Source organism: Argiope bruennichi, chromosome 9 (assembly GCF_947563725.1).
Source record: "Argiope bruennichi chromosome 9, qqArgBrue1.1, whole genome shotgun sequence".
In the NCBI taxonomy this organism is placed as follows: Eukaryota; Metazoa; Arthropoda; class Arachnida; order Araneae; family Araneidae; genus Argiope; species Argiope bruennichi.
The window spans coordinates 100,036,667-100,058,851 of NC_079159.1; the positions used below are offsets into that span (position 1 = coordinate 100,036,667).

At 29.5% G+C, this 22,185-nt stretch overlaps 1 protein-coding gene across 1 annotated transcript; it reads right to left on the minus strand.

Moving 5' to 3' along the window:
* LOC129984344 (nuclear pore complex protein Nup160-like) lies at positions 1-5,938 on the minus strand. Its single transcript, XM_056094207.1, has one exon. It carries the CDS (start codon positions 5,806-5,808, stop codon positions 1,588-1,590), a length of 4,221 nt encoding a protein of 1,406 aa, XP_055950182.1. The 5' UTR covers positions 5,809-5,938; the 3' UTR covers positions 1-1,587.
* Between the last annotated feature and the right edge of the window lie 16,247 nt (positions 5,939-22,185).

The window sequence follows — 22,185 nt, forward strand, 5'->3', positions numbered from 1 at the left end:
TTGAAAATTCACCAGGAATGTAAAGAAAGCAGCAAATTTATGATTTTAAAGTAAATGCACGATTGAAAAGATAAATCTTTATAGTATAGATAATACTTATTACTGTAAAAGTTCTATTATGTACTTAAAAATAATATGTAGTTTAATTGCATTAGAATTTTTTTTAAGGATCCTGATAAATTTCATATTTAAATACAATTTACATTCATAGTGATCTATTAAAAAGTATTTCAAATTTTAAGAAAGCACAGTTATCTTTAAAAACTGGATCTGATTTGAGTCCTTTTAATAATTACTATTACCCCATAATAAAAACTGTCATTTTTTCCATAATAGCATTTGCTACCAAGCATAAATACTGCAAAAAATAATACTTTTAAATTATTACAAGAATTAACAATTATGAAGTGTAGTAATCGCATGTTATAATGCTGACAAAAAAAAATTACTTATCAAACAGTCTAAGGCTGATATACCCAATGCAGTTTGAGTTAACAGTAAAATAATTAAAAATTAGTTATATTTTTACTATTTCTCTGACACAAAAATCAAATAGTCAATGAATTTTCTATTGGAAATTCATAACTTAGAATAGCAAATTTGCAATGATAATAAGGTCTTGATCTAAAAAATTAAAGCCACTTTCACTTAAATAAAAAAAATTAGTCACTTAAATATTATTTGTTTTTTAATGAATTCTCATATAAGTTAATATAATAATATGTTCTCATATATTTGATCTCCATCTTTAGGCGCACATAACAGAAATATTACAATTTTCTAAACAAATAGGTTTTCAGAGAATTTAGATAGGCTGAGCTTCAGAAAAAGTTGAGATAGTTCACTATGACAGAGTTCGACTGTATCAAACAATAAATACGTATATAGCAATGCAATTAATGATATGGCATAAAAATAAAGACCCATTAGCATAAGCCAGGTTTCAAATAAGTATTCTCTGTTATAAAAATTTCTTGACTCTTAATGTTACAAGAATTTATTATCTCTTATACAATAAGTTCAATTTAAAATTTATTATAATGGTCTCTGGAAGAAAACTTCAAAACATACTGTTAAAAATTTGCAATATTCTTTACATATGTGGTATTAGTAATAAACAAATTAGATTTCTAACTTGTTTATTTCAAATTAAATAGTCATAAACAAATTAGATTTCAAAGGAAAAACATTTTAAAATAACATTTAAGAAATATTTTTAACAGAACTCTTTAAAAAAAAGAGTAATATCCACACTAAAATTTCATTTAATACAGAAAAAAATTGAACAATTGATTAAAACCACTCAGCAACTGCAATTTGTAACATTTTTGTACAATAAATAAAATATCGATGATTTTATATTTTTGGGTTGAATGGGGGGAAAAAAAAAATCTTATAATATATTCATAATAGCATATCAAATAATACAAGTTAACAATCAGAAATCAAAAAACACACTTCAGGTAGAAATTTCAGCATAACTTTAAAAAAAAATCTATAGAATAATCAAGATCTTTGGCATTTGCCTACTAATACAAAATAAAAGGCATTGAAGATTTTCCAAAGAAATGATAAATAAAAAGAAAATTAATTTTGCAAAAGAATTGAACTTTCAGATAATTTGGATGAAGTTATAGATTCAACTGTTTTATTATATTCTTTCAAAGTCTCTAGGAATTCATGATAAGTATCTTGGAAATTATCATCATGTTGAAAGTCACTGACTGCATCAAGTAGAATATCAATATAGGTGTGTGGTAACCATACAGGAGGTGAATTAATATGAAGAGAATATTTCAAGTTAAAGTCTTCCTTTCTTACACCTAAAACAGCTTTTATATATTTATGAATTAATGTTAAGGATTCACTTAGAAGACCATGTGAAATGTACAAGCTAGCTAGCTCCGTAAAATTACGCTTCTGATAAGAAAGTTTTAACCAAGCAGGTAAAGTTGCTCCATGGGTAAGCAGCTTTTCAGTGACACACCTATGCAATTCACTTTGTCCTGCTTCTTCGTATTCCACTAAATATTTTTCCAACTGGTGCCAAATTTGAAAACGACCTGTTTCCTGGTTAACATAGTCAATAGAAGGATCACATGATTTGAAATATTTTTCACCATCGCTGGTAATTGAAAAATGTGTTTCTGATCGTAAGGTTGAACTCAGGCACTTGTAGGCCAGGGCTTCGAAAATTGGAACTAATGAGAGAGAAAATGCTTTGGACAATTGAATGGCAGTATCAAAGAGGCCAGCATTGAGTAACAATGCAACAGTTTCTTCAGCAGACAAAGGAGTCACAACTAAATTAGTTGCATTACAATATTTCTGAGCATGCAAAAGACGTGCTTGAACTAAAGTATATTCTTGCATTACATCTTCTAAACCAAGAACTTCGATTTTAACAGGGCGATTAGAATGAATAATTTCAATGCCATCTGAATTTCGCTTAGCTAGGTTTTTGCCATCAATTTCAGAAATGCTAGGATTTTCAGGAGCACTGAGAGCTGGTTTGACAATCCAAGCATACTGAGGATCAGAAAGATGAAGACAGTTAATAGTAGCTAAATAACAAGAAGCCTGTTTTTTAAGACCTTTCAAGCTAACAACTTCTCTACCAAACCTCATAGCTAATTCATACATAATTGCTGCAGCTTTTCTGAATTTTTTGTGGTGTATATGCAAAGCATATAATATACCATAGAAAGATGTATTGTGGCACAGATCAGAGCATCTAGCCCTTGATTCAAGAATGTTGATGATTTCCTCTTCAAATGCCAGATATGAAAGTTCGATTATCTTCTGAAACTGCTTCATTTCACAAAGTTTTACTACCAATTGTCGTAAACAATCCTTTTGTCTGGAAGAATCTGGATTCTTGATAAGAGTAGCAAATGCTTCCTCACTGTGTCCTAAATTCAGATGATGTTTAAATAATACAGAATAAAATATTGGCACATGTGGATCAGTTTCTTCAATTTCATTTATGGCTGCAGAGGCCATTTTAACAATGCAAGTTGATAAGCAAAACTGTTCAAACATTTGAATAACTCGCATACAAAAAGAACTGGTAATTGAAGTTCCAGCAACATATCTTCCTTTCAATATTTTACGACACAAGAGAGATTCTCCTTCTATTTCCTTTGAAACTTCAAGAAATAATTTCACTGCTTTATGTGATTCTCCCAAAATTAAATAACTGCCAGCTACTAAAAAGTTTATAAACTGCTTATTTTCAGAACACCAACCTTGCAAAAGACGATCATATTCTTGGAGTGGATAATGCTGACATCTAGCAAATAAAAATTCAGGAAATATTACATTTTCTTCAAGAGGCCACAGTAAAGTAGCTGCTGCAGCAACCAAAGTAGGAAAGAGTGATTCCCAATCATCAGAATAAAGTTTTGAAAAATGTCTCATTTCTAAAATCTTTCTAGCTTTTACACCACCATCTTCCTCAAAAAATAGATGACTAATAGTTTGTCGACGTTTAATATTAGTCAAATCCTTATCTGTGAATTCAGGTAATTCCAGTAAACAAAACTGTTTAAAAGCTGCATCTTGTATTGCTGGTGAAACTGGTACACATTCACATTGTGTGCACCAAAGAATAATGTAATATGATCTGAGAAGATTAACTGTTTTAGGAATAATAGCCGATTGAGTCAAAAGATGATCAAGCTGTTCACACTCTAATGCATCAGATTCATAAAGTACTAATTCAAACAAAAGTAAGTCACGGCAGAATTCAAATCGTTGCCTTGCAAAATGAGCTAGACCAGCACATAGTGCACCAATACCTGAAGAACTGTTGGCAAAAGAAGAATATTTAGAAAAGGATTCTTCAATATCTTCTCTGATATCTACACTTAGATCCAGTTTCAACAATAAAAATTCTAAACAAGCAACAATATCCGAATTTGATGGTAATACCGACTGAAAATTTTTATAGAAATAACTACCAGCTTCAAGTTCAATAATTTTTCGTAATTCTGAAGCATACTTGATAGGAGAATATAAATTAAAAAGCTTGTCTTCAAATCGCATAAGAAGTTTATCATCAATATGTTTTCTAACTAAGCTCACACTTGTAAGAACAGCTTTAAGTACATTATATAGCTTCTTTTCATCATTATTTAGCAAATCAATTGAAAATAGCATTGATCGAAAATCTGGACAGGTAATTACTTCTAGGGAATCACAAGGACAAAGCAATGAGTAAAAATTCTTTTTTATTACAATTACAGAGCCAGTATTTGGATCTTGTGAGATCCCCAATGGTTTCATTCCTACTTCATGATACTGGATGCAATAAGAAAAAAAGCGATCCCAACATTCAGCAGAAATGTCAATATAATCACTTTCACTAGCTTCAGTATCTCCCGTTTTCATAAGTATTTCTGTTTCCACAGCTTCTATAACCCAATTTCTAAGGTCTTCAGCTTTCAGAGGAACACTAGAAGAAAAACTAGTATTTCTATTAGTGTTGTAGATACTAATTGCTTTGGTAATAGTAGATGGTAAAAATCGACCAACTCTAAAAATTTCTTTCAAATATGCTTCTTGTGGGTTGGATGATCCATAATCAACTGTACGCGACACTTGAGGCTCCACACTGACAGGCATCCAACAAAGCTGCTGTTCAGTTCTTTTGTCACATTCTAACCAAGCATTAAGAACTACTGGTTGATTTTCACATGTCAACCACAGTGACCATATACGCTTCCTACCAATGCAAAAATCCACTAGATCATGTGATTCTTGCTGCAACATACATGTAAATTTTAATTTGTATTGTTCATAGCTAAAAGCAGGATTAAATATAAAAAATAATTTTTGGTATGGTACTGGTACATATACTCCTAAATAAAAATTTCCACAAGTATCTGTAGATTTTCTTAGATGACACTGGTGAGCAGTAAAATTTCCACTGGTCAACAACTTCTCATAGTCAAAATTGATAACAGAATCCTGTAAAATACATTCTTGCCTTCTATAAGACCAAACTCTTATCTGAAGATCACTAAATAAAGCAAATATTAAGGTATCATTTAGATCCTTGTGACAAACAATGCTTAAGGCAACTTCAGTTTTAGTATTTCGAATTGATGTGGGAACAAGACCATTTAATAACCTGAATATTGAGCCAGTTTTCATCAACTCGGTGGTGCTTATTTCTACACCATTTCTGTCAGACATAACAACCAGAAGAACAGATCCAGCACTATTGGCTAGTATAAAAGTAGCATTACCATCTATATCTAACCAAGAGCATGAAGTATGTGGTAAAGGAATTCCAAGCGATACATGATTAAGCACAAAATAACAACTTCTATTGCGTAAAGTGGCAAGAGACGTGTCATAAAAAACTGATGGTAGAACTAAATCTTTTCTTCCAATATGAAAAGAATCTTGTTCTAAAATATTTGGGTGAGGAAATACCAATTTGTGAATAGCAGAGACTGTTGGCACCAGAAGTACAACTTGATCATGATTTTCATCAATGTTAACACCACGTAAAATAGGAGTATTTTGGAATCGCAAACGTAAATGATTATTTCTTAAAGTGATATCCAATGATATTTCAACAAGTTCAATTACATCATGATTTGTGCGCCAGTATATGAATCGATTGCTACAAGGTGATGAAAGGTCTCCACTATTGTGGTATGTGAAACAACCAGCACATTCAGGTAACTTGATGTCTTGAAGTGTACTTTGAGATGCCCCGGCATTGATTGTAACATCATTCCACCGGTCCACGCTCTCAGAATGAGGTGTGATTTCTCGAAATACCATGGTATTCATAATCAAACTTTAAAAAAGCTATTTACCAGTGTACTTCAAATGATTTCATGAAAAAAATTTCTCCGTATGTTCATAATTTCAAATAAACTGTAGAAATTAAATTCGCGCTTCCAAACTTCACCACTGAATCACATTACAGTCACAAACACAGTTTAATAACTTTTAAAATTATCACGCGGCGTTTCTAAAAATAAACGGTTTCGGGGCTACTGGACAGATCATAATAAAAATAATTCACTAATTAACAATAAAAATTTTTTCCTATTTTTGTGAAAAATGGAATATCTAGATCTTTGAATCGTCCATTTAAATCCATTGAATTATCCGCCGATTTATAAATCACTCGAACATAAATGTTATCGTCCAAAAATATCTGAATAGTTAGATTCATAAAAAAAAGAAAAGAAAAAAGCATCAAATTTTAAAGATCGGGATTAGGTATGGCAAATATTTAATGAACTGTTACTGCGTAACCAAAGTCAAAAAGTCACAAATACCCATAGAGCATATCAGTATCACAGCTCTATGCAAATACCAGTGATCAATACTTTTCAAAGAGAGGTGTGATTCAAATCCTTGATTAGAGATGACGAATATTTTCAGAGAGGTTATTACGTAACCAATATCAAAAAGTCACAAATACAAGTGATCAATACTTTTCAAAGAGGGGTGTGATTCAAATCCTTGATACGATCTTACTGATGATATTTCGATTACAAGTTTGGATAGAAACTAACAATCGATACGATATCACTGAAATTTGCCGGAGCGGTGACGATATGATCTGTCCAATGGAAGCTCTCGAAAGAAATCTGTGATTGGATTGAAAAGTGAACGGACCGGTTATTGGACAGATCATATCGTATCGTATCATTGAATTGCATATCACTGAAATTTATCGCAGCGGTGATTTCACCGGAAAGTGCGAGGCTTCACTGGAAAGTGCGAAGTCACCGATATTCGTATTTGATGATGCACTATTCCATACAGATCATTTTTTATTGCTCGTGACATGATTGACTTTGATTACATGTACTCTGTTTACTGCTGGCGCCATCTATTGGTAGAATATATGACTAAAGTAAACATTTTAAAGAAATGACATATATTTTTAACTCATCTTTTCCAGAAAATGGTTCACTCTAATAAATAAATTAAATAAATAGTTTTGAGAAAAAAAATAAAATTTAAGAAGTAAGCTGAAACAATAAATTAATTCAATCACACGTTAATTAAATTAGTAAATTAAAAATTAATTACAATTAATAAATTTTATATTTAATATTAAGTAATAATTTTAATTAATAATATGATTGAAATAACAGATATTTGGAACGCATATTTAAAAATAACAATAGCAATATTATTTGTTATTCAAAAAATCGTGGATTATGCATCTCTATCCTTGATATGAATTTTAGGGATGGCAAATATTTAATGACCGGTTTTTATGTATCAAATATCAAAAAGTCATAACTACCAGTAGTCAATACTTTTCAAAGAGAGGTGTGATTCAAACTCTTTGCATAATTTTACCGTTGATATTTCGATACAAGGTTCTGAATCACAATAGAAAGTAATAATCGATACGATCTGTCCAATGAAAGCTAAAGAACAAGAATTCAGTCATGCATAGGGAAAGTCCCGTTTCGAATGGTTATGGTTGTAAATCTGCCATCCTTCCCATTGCAGAACCACTCTCACTTGTGGATGTAGATTGGGAACTTCTCGCAAATTGTCAGTAAAATGAAAAGACATCAAAGAACCTCGGAAAACCACAAGTGAGGGGAAAGAAGACGAAATGCGCGGGTCTCAAGGCACGCACGTCCCAGGAAAAGACTCCCCCTCCCCGCAATTGTTTTTGCATAACATTTACTGGTCACATGCAAAGAGTTTCCCATTTCACGAAGAGTTAGATGGAAACTGGAAGCGATAAGTTGCTGATCTCATTGTGCAAGTGCATAAACTCGATTTCATTTGCACTCGAGCTTCCACGGAAAAATATATTTTTTTCTTAAAGACACTTTATTTTCTTTTTTTACAGACATTCAATACTCCAAAAAAATTCCACATATGATATCACCTAATTGAATGTAAACGTCATAATTAAGACATACATTTAATATTTTTCCATGAATGAAACGATTTGATATTCATATAATTAAATTGTCTTTGGGCGGGCAGCACTGCTGCCAAAGACTCCCAGTTTTTTTAAACAGATGTATGCCCTTTTCTTAAGTCCTTTTAAAAATAAAAGTGATATTTTAAATGATTCGTCTCTGATAAATTTCACTTCATCATGCGATAAATACATTTTGGATGATGCCTAGAAATTCATCCAGATGTGAATATATTTTTAAAATGTATGATAGAAAATCTAAATGCTGACAGAAGGTATACATCAATAATTTTTATATAACATCAGTAATATAGTTAGCAATGTGGTAAAGAAAACAGTTTCGTTTATTAAAATTACTAAGTTTTTATTATAATATTAATTTCATTTTCAATGTAAAAAGGATTTCTCCTGAGCGGAAAAGATTATAATGATCGCATTTTCAATGAACAAATCTTTTAAAAACTATTTTTAATTGTAATGCAAATAAATGGATTGCCACTTTAACATAAAGATTCTTAAGTGTTTTTTTTTTGCTAAAAATTGTTTGAGAGCTACAAAAAAGAGAAATGAAATCATTGGTTTGGTAGACTCAAAAATATAATAACTCATAAATTTTCTATACAGTTGTTTAAAAAAAAAATGCCGATAATACTTACTGCGTCTCTTAAAAAATCGAATAAAAATGAAATTTCTGAAAATAAAGAAAGATGAATCGATGAAAAAGGATTTTAACCCTCCTTTTGACAGTCAGTCATTTATATCCCAGTGTGAATGTCTACAGATTATTTTTATTTGAACTGTATTTCATATTTTTCAGACAAAGTTTCAATAAGAGAAACGCACATTGAGTGCATTAAAAAATCCTAAAATTTCCTTAATTGTAAAATATTTATTAGCAAAATTAAAGTATCTTTAAATTACCATTTGCAAATGTTAAAATAAAGTTTATATTAAAAGAAAAATTCTTAGCCATGTTTCATAGAAAATTTTTAAGAAATTGGTATCGTGTATTAGTAGGACACAGCTAAATGCAGTGTTTATGACTCTCACAACTTTATAGTTTTTATAAGTTAAAAAAATGTTAACACTAAAGATAATATATTATTTTGTTAATACAAATAATAATTATATATAATAACATGAATAATTTCATATTTAAAAATAAATCTATAGTTTCAAAATATTGTTCAATAAAATCATGACAGGTTTTAAAGATCATAATTTATAAAAGTCTCATCCAACTTTTGTATATTTTACTTTTTAAAGTAATCCAATAGAGATCTCAATAAATTTCAGTAAATTTATATAATTTTCGAAAAAAAAAAAAAAATCTGTTTTGCTTAGCAGTTGAAACACATAATTTACGAATAAAGACACTTTATAGCGGAATTTATAAAAATGATAGTATCTATGGTTTATTTTATTCATTAAGTGTAAAAATCAAGCTGAATCTATATGATACACTTATCTAATCCGCATAGCACATAAAATTAGTTTACCAAAATTTAATATATAAGTTAAATAATTTACATGCTTGATTGCCGCATAGTATTAAGAAAACTTTAATATATCCGATACATAAATACGATACTATTTTTTATATTTGTTGTTCCTATGTAGATTGCTAAAAATTGAAAGATATTCAAACAATAATAATATATCAGTCCATAATTTAATTCAGCTAAATTTAATAACAGCAAAGGAATGACATCTAAAAGATTCCTGCTCCCCCCCCCCAAATATCCGATTCACTGAGTGCCAATAAATGATAAATAAAAAAAAATTAATAGGAAAATAAGATAGTTTTAATAGGAAATAATTAATCAATAGGATTAATAGGAAATAGGATAGTTTTCTTCATTTTTTTTGTGCTTAAAAAAGCTATAAGTTTTTAATATCTTATTTTAAAATAAGTTAAAACGTTTCTGTTGTCAATCGTAATGAAATGCATAAAAAAAAACTTGTTATTTAATTGCTTATTTTACTAGCAAGTGTTTTCTCTAGTCAGGCAAACGTTTTCTCCCTGTTCATTCCTCCTGAGTTACAATCAAATATCATTCACTGTCAAAGGACACAGATTCCCACAGAGAACATCAGTCGAAAATCATTCGAAATCGCCTCAAACCGACAATAAGAATAGAAGCACTGTTGCTAATTAATTTTTTCTGTCGATTTTTCTATGGAATAAGATTTTTTGGTTTCATTTATAAATTTCAACAGAAAATCTGAATTTTCAAACATATGAACTATTTCTGTTACTTCGTACTGTTCATAAAAAATCCAAAATAAATGTGAATTAAAGAAAAGAATGAAATTCCTTTTATGTAACACTGCATGAAAAAAAAGTTGCATCAGGATTTTGCTTAGTAATAAGTGAAAGCTCTGAGAGATTAAATACAAAACAATGGCACCGGCATTCTTTAATGTTAAGTTAGATTCATAGGATATTTCGATATTATTTCGTGCGAATGGAATACTTTGAAAGGAAAGTTTTGAAATGTTATATTGTGAATGTAAATATGTTATAAATAAAAAAGAATAATAATGAAATATTATATTCTGAACTTAAAGCCGATAAAAATGTCTTACCATTTTTCATAAGGGAAATTAAATTTATCTATACTTATAATAAATCTCAATGTATGTGTGTGTGTGTGTGTGTTGGCGCTCTACAGGCCAGACCGTTTGATCTATAGCTACTAAATTTGGCATGTGTATACTTTGTAGACCAGAAATGTGCACCTCAAAGCTATTTTTTAAAATTTTTAATTAGAATTTTAACTAATAAAAATTAAGCGAAATTTCGGCGTTTTTCCGCTTTAACTTCCAAAATTATTAACGAACAAAAATAATTTTTATATAAAGTTAAAGTTCAAAAAATAATCTTTTCAGTGATGCTAATGTTTAAACCTATAAATTAAAATTTCTATTTTTAATGATTTTAGAAAAATAATTTAATCATATTTTTCAACAATTTATTTCTTACTAAATAAAAATAAAACTAAACGTGCACGAGCAAGTTGCGCATGCATGAAAAAATAATTAGCTTTCATCAGCGAGTTGCCATCACATTAACAAAAGCTCAAATTTAAAACAAAATTAACTATTACTTTGAACCTAGAAAAGTGTAATTTTCAGCACGTGCCTGTATGAAATTAAATAAATAAGAAATATAATATTTTCTAAAAAATAAATGCAAGACGAAGTTTTGATGATCTTTTACAAAATCTACTTTACTAATTCAACAAATCAAACGTTGTTTAATATATACTTTTTTAATTCAGGGCCCAATGGCTAATTGGTAAACGTTCAGTTATAGAAATAATACATGTATCAAAATGGTCTAAATATAGAAAATAATTATATTATATTTTACTCTAATAAATTACAATTTTTTAGCTTTTATCTGGATCCTCTGCTCTGTGAATCATAATTAATAAAATATTCTTGGGACACTAATATTTGAAATAAAAAGAATAGCACTCCAATCAATTAAATCAATCTCCAAAATCGCACTAGCAGGTTTGATTTCAGTAAAAAATGTCTTTATATTAATTGCAGGTTCGTTATTTCCACTTTAATTTAAACCTGAATTTTACTGGCGCTGATAGAAAATTAGAGAGAGATGCGTAGTGCAATGAACAGTATGGCTTAAGGTCGACATAATAGTGTAAGTGAATGACTCCCAAAATTTGTAGTTTAAAAATATTTTGCTGAAAAAAAACCTATAATGAGACCAAGCTGAATAAAATACTAATTGAACATTTTAGCGAGCATTAATACTGGCGAACCGGCTGTTCGTCAAAGGCGGTTAGTGATGTAATAATTTAAAATGCTGTAATTTCTTGCCGGTTAAAAAAAAAACTGTGCACCTGAAGCATAATTAGCGCGCCAAAGCTTCATTTTTCTGGATATTCTTTTATTGAAAAAGAGAAGGGGGAAAAAATGCCTAAAAATTGGCTAATATCTTTCCAATATGAAATTAGCATTACTAGTCTAAAAGGAGTAAAGGTAGTCAGTTTTGGTTGCCTATGCATCCTGTGACTCCCTATCTTTCCTTTTCATAAAAGTATTAATATTATTGGTGCCTTTCATAATTTATCTAATGAAATCTGATAATAATAATTTGAGTTTTTTTTTTAATATTTCTACAACTCCCAAATTTTTTTCTATATTATTAATTTAACAACGAGAAGATTTTTTATAAACAGAAATTTTTGCTAATTATTATTCTAAATATTTGATTAAGCCTTTTGAAATCATATAGTATTGAAAATTTGGGACCCCTGAAAATATATACGTTTCTTTTGCTTTTCTTCCTTTAATTTTCTTTTCTTTTCTTTCTTTCTTTTTTTTTTTTTTTTTTTTCAACTGGTCAGTCACAATATTTCAAAACGATATAAATGATTTAGCCTCCTTTCTATTTTTTTTACCTTTATTTCTATTAATAATTATTAAATTTCAAGAATAGTTCATTATTTGCTATCAATAAATTTTTATTGAATAGTTGGAATGCTTTGAAATTCGATTGTTTAAAATTTAAAGTATTTCTTTAATGAATTTAAATGTAACGCAATTCTTTAATGAAATTAACGCAAATTCTGAATTGTGAAATAATTATTCAATTTTAAAACTTTGTTTCCTAAAAATTATTTTTAACTTTTTGCAGATTCCTATTTTATTGCGCATGTCATATATATAAAGATCCTGCACCATGCACCAAAAATAAAACACTGTAATTGCCTATAAAAGAATACGATGCAAAGCAAAAATCTAATTGCTCTTTCTAGATTTTCTTTAAAATTCATTTTGTGTGGTGTGTGTGAAATTCTTAGCTTTATTATGTACTAGCCGCCTTTGGCGACCAGCCGGTTTGCTAATCTTAATGCTCGTTAAAATTTTAATAATTAAATATTTTATGCAATTCCTACTTTAATAGCTTCTTCATCAAAATATTTTAAAACTTCAAATTTTGATTGTCATATAATTTACTCATAATATTATAAAGGCATTCAGTCATAACGTAATATGTATCTCTCTAATTTTCTGTTAGCTCCCGTAGAATTTATGCTTTAAATTAAAGTGGAAAGGATTAATCTGAAATTAATATAATAATATTTTTTATTGAAACAAAGCATTTTTTTTATAATATGATTACTGAAAACAGAGTCACTGAGCTTTTAAACTTTATGGGCACTAAAGAATATCTTTCTTAATTTGTGTAATATCTCAAGAATTTATCAACAAAATTTTCTTAGATTCATCATGAGCAGATCGATTAATAAACAATGTTTAATTTTAAATGCATCAAACACTAAGCAAATAAAACGAATCGTTTAAAATAATCGGCTGAAAAGGTTTAAAAAAAAAAAACTAATTAAAAAACGATGTACTTAAAACTATAAGCATATACAAAAAATATATAACTAACATAAGTGCATTTTAATTACAAAAGCATACAACTAACATAAAAATAATTTAAATCAATTTCGCATTTGTTGATAATAGTTGTCAGCAATCAGAACAGAACGCGCATGCGTGAATTTTCAACGCCAGTTACGGTAACGCAAATGAGCGAATTTTTCTACGCCAGTTGGGGTAACGCTATGCGGATTAGAAATTTTTAATTTCCTATATTCTGCTTTATTTTAATTCAAAAGTACTTCAGAATGAATCTGAAAGATCGATTAATTAACAATGCTTGATTTTTAATGCATGAAACATTAAGAAAATAAACAGAATCGTTTGAAATAATCGGCCAAAAAAATGTTAACCCTAGCCTCATTAGAGTGGGGGAAAAAATCCCTGAAGCCTTACTCATTTGGCGGTGGGGAAAAACACTATCTGGAAAAGGAGATCGATACGTTTTATTTAAACTGGGCAGTTACTAAACATATCTGGAGAGATTTCAATATGTGTTTTCTATATCACTCTCTTTCGGATTTTGCAGTTTAGTTTTGTTTTCGGTTTGTAACATCTCGTTTACAAATCTCGTAACATCATTTTTATTTTAAATTTTAAAAAATGCGGATAATTTTATTTTATCGTTCATTGGATTTTAAAATTACAATTTTACAAAAATCTCTTTTGAAAACCACTGGTGAATATATTACGTTTCATTAATCATATTTTTTTCTAAGGCTTTGCTGCTTCATTAAGATGCTGATGATGGTAAGTAAATTAAGTGAAATTATTGTACATTTAAATATAAATTGTGCTCAAAATATAATTTAGCTGACTTAACGCAAAAAATTAGGCTAAAATACGAGATCACTTGAGATTATACTTATGCAAAAAAAAAAAAAAAAAAAAAAAATGATAATATATTTTTAAAGAATGTGTTTTGTGTTTTAAAAGGTATTTGGTCGGACACTAGAATTTTTTTATTTGCTAAGAAACTGCATTTTAATTAAAAATAGTAATAGCATTGTTAGATTTGCCATTTATAGTGTAATACTATTACATTATTCAAAAATTTTCGATTGAATGCTTTCTCAAATATTTCCAAATGCTTTAAATCATACCAGTAATATTATTTAAAGCAAATATCCAAGTATTCAAATAGGGAAGGGGTAGGCACAGGAAAGCAAAAATAAAGGATACTGTTAAATTTTCAGCCAAAAATTAAAATTTTTATTTAAAGTCATCTTGTGGACTAATGAACACAAAAGTAAATGGTACCTGGGGCTTAGTCATCATTTGTTCCATTCTAATAATTTGCTTTAAAATAAGAAATAAACTCTTCAAAGTACTCCTCTCACAATGCTGACTCTGATTATCATTATCACCGGAACTACACCTCGAAGTTAGTTCATCTTAATTTTTAATCAATAACGGATTTATCTATTTTGGGCAATGCACAGAATGAAGTCAATCTTTTGACAAGGAATCTCTTTAAACTGGTGTTCAGAATACAAAACAATGTAGGAAATCGAGAAATTCTATTCTAAAATAGCTGGTTTTCAAAGCAGTGCGTAAATATATTACGTCATCCATTTTTAAAAATTAGATTTAAGATAGACATTATATATAAAAAATTATATTTATCACAATATAATTTTGTGAATGCAAGAAGCCTACAAAATGGGTAGCATATTAGTTATGCTTAGCTTATTCCATTCATCTAGAGCTTCTTTCTAGTTGTACAGAAGAAAGTTCTAGTTTTCTTTCTAGTTGTTGTCTTTCTAGTTGTACAGATTTTTTTTACATTGATAAATGAAACCCATGTATAAAAGTAAATATTTTATATGAATTTTTTTTTATATGATAATCTTTTTCGCCTTATTTTCAAAATATGTGGAATAAAAAAAGTGTATATAACTTTTGTGGTACATTGCGTGAAAAATAAACAAAATCAGAAAGAAGATATGCATTCAAAATTATTAATATAGCATAGAATTTCATGATAAACACAAGATAATGCTTGTTATTAAAAACTGCAGAAGTGAAGTTGAAAAATTAGCTATAAATTCAAGCGAAATGATTAAAATTTCAAAGCAATGAATTTAAAGTTTTATCACTATTGATATTTTTACCTCGCTTATTGAAAAATAAAATGCATTGCATTCATTGTGATTAAGAATTAATATAAAACTGACCTTTCTCAGATTAATGTAATAGAAAGACATTGGAGGAACCAGTCGAATTCCATTTAAATACGATGTTATTGTTAAATATAAAAGTCTATAATAGCAGGTATATTGTAAGTGGGAAAGAAATAAAAGTGAGTCATGGATTTTCATCAACCCAAAACTACAAAGAAAGAATTCCCCGACAATTGACATTGCGGGGCCGAAAGTTAAGAAGTCTAGTCCGATACCTGCGAAAGAAGGGGGTAACCCCCCTGCAGGAGGATAGGAAATATCAGAAATATAACTTTCAGCTTCAGGGAAGCCATTCGCCCGTCCTCTCAATTGAGGTCATAAAGGGAAAGGGAGAAATCTATGAATGGGTTTAAATCGGTTTATGGACCGGTTATTATTCGAATTATAGTATCATTGTAATCATTCGAAACCTCATATCGCTGAAATTAGTGCTATTCACAGGAAAGGGTTTGTAAGTGTGAAATTACTACTTTATTTGCATTGGTGACTTCTTTTGTAGAATATCAATAACTTGGCATAAAGATAATTTCTAGTTGCCGGTGAAATGACATTCTATTGGCATTCTTTATAGGCGCCATTTATTGCAGAATATAGAACTAAAGTGAAATCTTTTAAAGAAATGACACTATTTTATTTCATTTTTTTAAAGAAAATACTTAATTCAAATAAATAAATTAAATTAATGGTTTTGAATAAAATTAAAAACTGCTTAAATAGATAAATGCAGTGAATCACACTTCACTTAAATAAATTAATTAGTATTAATAACAAAAAATAAATTTTAATAACAATAATAATTAATAATTTTTAATTAAAGTGTGATTGAAGTAACAGTTGCCTGAAATAAATATTTGAAAATAATAATAGCAAAAATTTTTGTTATTCAGAAATTCGTGAATTATGCATCTATAATATAAACACGTGATTTGTTTCTTCAAATATTAGACCTTAGCTCGCGATCGTCAAGGGCAAAATTGGCACAGACTCCAAAAGATTGCGTAACTTTTCTAGCAACAAACGCGCCAATCTACTTTTATGTTTACTTCATTTTACTCTTTCAAAAATCTTTTCTTTATGTTGACCTTTTTTTTTTTTCTTTTTTTTTCCGCTTTTGAGTTTAATTCCGCTTATTAATGTTTTTCATGAAATTTACAAACTAACTGAAGAACCGCAGTTTAACCCCCTTCTACGCCAAGTTGCGATAACGCGCCAAAGTTTCTCGGTTTCTCTAGACTGGCAAATCTATTATCTTTTGCCTTTATGATTGGACATCATAGCTCTGCGAAAAACACGGCGCAAGACCATTGTTGGCGATTTTTGAAAATTGCGCCAAGCAGGGGGTTAAACTGCAGTCGTACCACAACAACTCTCACTTGAGAAGGCAGACCAAAAAGCGTATTTTGTTAATAAACATGTTTTTTTTTAAAGACATGTGTTTCGCTAATAAACATTGAATGACAAAGCATTTGGCTTGAGAGCGCCTCGTGTTGTATGCCAAAAACACCTTGGCGGCCTCAAAGCTTGAGCCTGCGCAGTTTCGTTTTTGACGGGCGCGGACTTCAAATTGTCTTCCCATCAAGGAATAATTGTTTTGATTTAGCTATGCAGATGTATTTAAATTTCTAGGAAGAATTAACAAATATGAATAATCTTATCACTTAAAAATTTTTGATTTCAGAAGAAAATTTGAGCATCCAAATATGGGAGATGCAATTTATGAGTTTATAAAAACAGCATTCCAAAAGATCTCTGATGTGTTATCAGCATCTATAGTATTTGGAGGCTTACTTAATAAAATCGAAGAAAAGACAGGCATCGCAGGATCTTTCATAATTACAGGTAAGTCAATTTCATCAAAAATGAGATGAAACTGTAAAATATTAAGCGTTTAAACAAATTTCAACAAAGTCTAAAGTAATTTGATTCTCCATCAAAATCGTATTTTTGGAATTTGAAAGCATATAATCCAAGGAATATATCTACCAAATAAGAAAAATGAGTAGCAAAATTATGTTTTCTTATTAAAGGTGCTATATTAAAATAGGATTTTGCATGCCAACTGTCCCTATATCTAACCTATGTGTGATTAATTTTAATCTACATTAAGAATATGAAAAAACATTAGTTCGTTCTATATGAATTTTCAAAATCGATTGTGTAATCTAAAAAAAATCGTACATTAAAAACTGAAATAAATGTCAAAGTTTCTTTTTTTTTAATAGGCTATACAAATTTCCAAACTAAAAATACAATGCGTCACAAAAAATGTATTGGCTTAATATTAGTTAGTTTCTATATTTATTTACTAAAAAATCTTCGATTTATACGTGGGTGTCATGACATGCAAATAATATATTTGCTAGTTTGCGTATATTTAGTAAACATTCAAAAATTTTAAAAAAACACACATTATAATTATAATATTCATTTCGTTATTATTTTTTATATTCCTTAAACTATGCAATTTTAATAACAATTACAAAAAATAATGCAAATTGCTTTTTATAAAAATTAATTACATTTAAAAATTCTAATAATAATTAGTTAAAAGTTTGCGTATACATATGAAAAAGGCTTGCAAAATTACTATGGACAATAAGTAGGTAGCTGGATAGGCCTTATATGAAAACTTATGCGAATCGCTGAAGCATGGATTGAAGCAGTATTAATGCTTCTTTAGAAGAAATTTTATTCCACTTTGAGAAAATCACTCTTTTTAAATATCTCTTTCGTAGTTTTGCATTTCGATAAGTCCCACAAATGTTCAATTCTGTTTAAGTCCTTCGATTGTGGAGGAGAATGGAGCTGATTTTTTGATACTCTAAGGCAGTCAGAGATACTTCTTGAGAGCATTGCCTCGCATAAACCAAAAGTCATCTCCAAAATTCAAAGGCGTGCAGCCCGGTTTAAAATTTTTTTTAAAAATGTTTATATGGCCTATATAATTTCATTTTCAATCTATAAAGGTTCGCAACCTACAAAACTGGCTGCCCTCCCCTCTCAAACTATTACTCCAATTTCACCGTACTAAACTGTAAGCATAAGATTTTACTTTTCAAAAACTGTACCTTTGTTATTTCCGCACCAGCTTATGCTCTTTGATGTCAAAAATATAGAGATTGTTCTTACTAGATAAAAGAACTATTTCCAAAAATTTTGTGACTTATCAACACACCATTTACAAAATATAAACATTTTTGCTTATTGACAGGTGATATATATGACCCTTAACGAATTCATGGCTATAATAATCAGTCTTTTTCAAAATTTTCTGTATGATGTCGACACGGAGAATTTATTAAAATGTCTCTTTAATCCTATTTGCAATTTGAGATGCAAAAATCCTAAAATTTGAATGCACGGATTTAAAGATGTGTTTATTTAATCATTCTCATTCACAGATCAATCATTCAGATCATAAAGATTAAAGATTTATTTATAATATCTCGCTCTGAATGTGAGAATTTTGAAGGAATACTAGGTAAATAGTTATTTTTATTTTCTCGTATACAAAGTGAGAGTATTAAAATCCAAAGAGAAAGTATTAAAATCGTGAAAGAATTCGAATTCGAGGTTTTGACTAATTACATGCATCTGTCTTTTCTGAGTTCGAAAAATACAATTTTGAAATTAAGCACGTATGCCTGTGAACACGATAACTTAAAAATGCTTTCAGTTGGAAAAATAAAATTGGTTTTTACACCGAATTTGTAGATTTCTATGAAAATTTGAACAAAATTCGGTACGACCGGAGTTTAATCCCCTGCTTGGCGCAATTTTCAAAAATCGCCAATTCACTAACAACGGTTTTGCGCCGTGTTTTGCAAAATGTTCAAAAGCGAGGGAGCAGATGTCCAATCATAGCGCATAATAAAGGCAAAAGATAATGGGTTTGCCAGTCGAGAGAAAACGGAGGTTGCCAGCTTTGGCGCGTTATGGTAAATTGGCGTAGAAGGCGGTTCATCCAGAGGAAGTATGACTGTCTGATTGTCAAATGTAAAATAACACGATAACTACAAAACGAAAAGAGCTAGATTGATAAAATTTGATGCTTTGATTTATCATCTAAAATATAGAATGTGTCAAAGTTTAAACAAAATCCGCCAAGAGAATAGCGGTCTGTTAGTCTGTACTTTTACAAGAATGTAAAAGTAATATTTCCAAAATGCATTGATTTAAATATATCAAATTTTGTATGTGATCTTGTGATTACCACGTTAGTTCTATATCAAATTCTGGTTTTAATTGGTCGGAAAAAAGATGTCCAAAATGCACATTAGGTTTTCTTATATTTCTGTATTAAACGAATCAAATTTTGTATGTGATCTTGTGATTACCACGGTAGTTCTGAGTCAAATTCTGGTTTTAATTGGTCGGAAAAAAGATGTCTTAAATACACATTAGGTTTTCTTATATTTCTGTATTAAACGGATTCTAACGATTAATCGACAAAAAGTCGCTAAAGATGCACGCTAATAGGCTCTTTCGTATCTATTGTTCGCCAATGGTATGCAGTTGCGGTTAATCTTTTGCTATCCGAAAAGAGTTAATAAAATGCTTAATTATATATATGTGAATGTAAGGATTCCTTTAAAGTTTAGGAAGCTAAAAAAATATTGTTATTATTTCTAAAAATTAATGAGTGAACTTTTACTCTATACGGCTTTTATAACAATTATTATCTAATAAGAATGTGAAAACGATGCATACTTCAGAATGTCCAGTCAATCTAACGTTGAACCGCAAAAGGGTTAATTATACACAAATACATTCGTTAGAAAGTGTACAAGAAAGGTTCGGTTTCTCATTATTTGTACAAAATAACAAGAAAGAGATCTCAACGAACTGAAAAAGAAGGACTACTGTATGATAGTTGATCTTAATTATGATAAATAACAAAACACAGTATTTGTAAATTGAATAGAAACATAAAATTGGAAATGATTTCCTTTTCAAATCTTGAGGCCTCAAAGCTTCCAATCTACCTGATTATCCAGCCCACTCCTTCCTAACCAGACAAGTTATACCAGGGGCGGATACAAGGATGGGTGGATGGAGCGGCTGCTTGATCTTTCCCAAAACTCTAGACCATATTTTACAGTCTCGAAGAAGTGATTGTTTGATATGTTACATATGTTTATTTAAAATGTTTCTGAAACTTTTCATTTTAGAAGCTTTTTACTCATTGTTCTTTATTTCTACTTTAAATTATACTATTTTTATATGTAGGAATTAAAACATATTTGCACTTCTAATTAATCTTATTTATATTGAAAACTAGATTTATGAAGTGAAAATAAAGTGTATCTTCAATTATTTAAGGTACTACATACTTCTTATACGAGAAAATAAATGTAGCTAGTGTTGAAATTGAAAGCATGCTCTCTGTCACAATCGATGTGGATCAAAAGTATTTTAATTACGTATAATGAATAACAACATTTGTCAAATGACTCAACTTCCCTATTTAGTGAATATGAAAAGCACGAATAACTTTTTTTCTTTGTTTCTCCAGAACTGCTTTCAACTTATCCTTTACACAAATCATATTGATTATTAAATCATTATAGTTTTCCATGAATGTATAATTATTTTGATTCATTGAAATTTATTAGAGAATATGTTTTTTACTGAAGATAATTTTTTTTAGGTCTAACAGTATTGTTTTTCTTATGTTTCCTCCTGGGAAGTGGACCATTTTTCGTGTTGTATTCTGCAATTGTTTTATATCCTGCTTATCAATCGTAAGTAAAAAGAAAAGTGAAATATTACTATCAAAAGGCATGGGTAATAATAAATAATATCCTTCACTAAACTGCAATTCAGTAAACTAATAATAGAGTCTGGTACTTTTTATTTGACAGTATTATTCTTGTATTGACTCCCCCCCTCCACGAATATAGCGGTTTAATTTGGCAGCATAAGATCTCGAACGTAAAACTGTCTCGAGACTCTTGCAATCGTAATCCACTATCTCCAATATATCATTAATTCGCCTTAAGTTTAGCACTGCTATGTACATCGAATAGATTTTTAAGATATTTGTTCCGTTTCAAGACTTGGGTCAAATTTTAAGGCAATGTTCACTCCATATATGGTAACATACCTGAGACTTGCAATTTGATAATAAATTGCATTCCATCCAGCCATTTATTTCTGATTTTAAGACTGACTCTCTCAGCGGTAGATTGAGTATCAAGTTAACAAGACTTCGCATTGGTCATACTTATTTTACTCACAAGCCTTTACTTCATTCGGATACGGCTCAAATTTGTTCAAGATGTAGGACCATAATATCTGTTCGGTATATCAAACGTGAATGCTCTAAGTACCGTTTTCTAAGAATAAAATATTTCGGAAGTGATTATCCAAATGTGAAAGATATAATTGGCGAACTTTACCATGATAATGTGTTTTCATTTTTATTTGACGTCAATTCCATGCATAACATTTAATTTCTTTTTTCACTTTGCTCTTTTAACTTTGCATCTCCTTACTGTTTTTAATGAGGGTTTTTTTTTTTTTTTAAGTTAACACGAGTTTGGCACAGCTTGGCCAATATTGGTCCTTGCGCCTGAAAAAAAATTAATCAATCAGTCCAAGAGACCTCTCAATGTCTAGACGTATGAGGCGAGCTTCTTTAGCACCAATGTG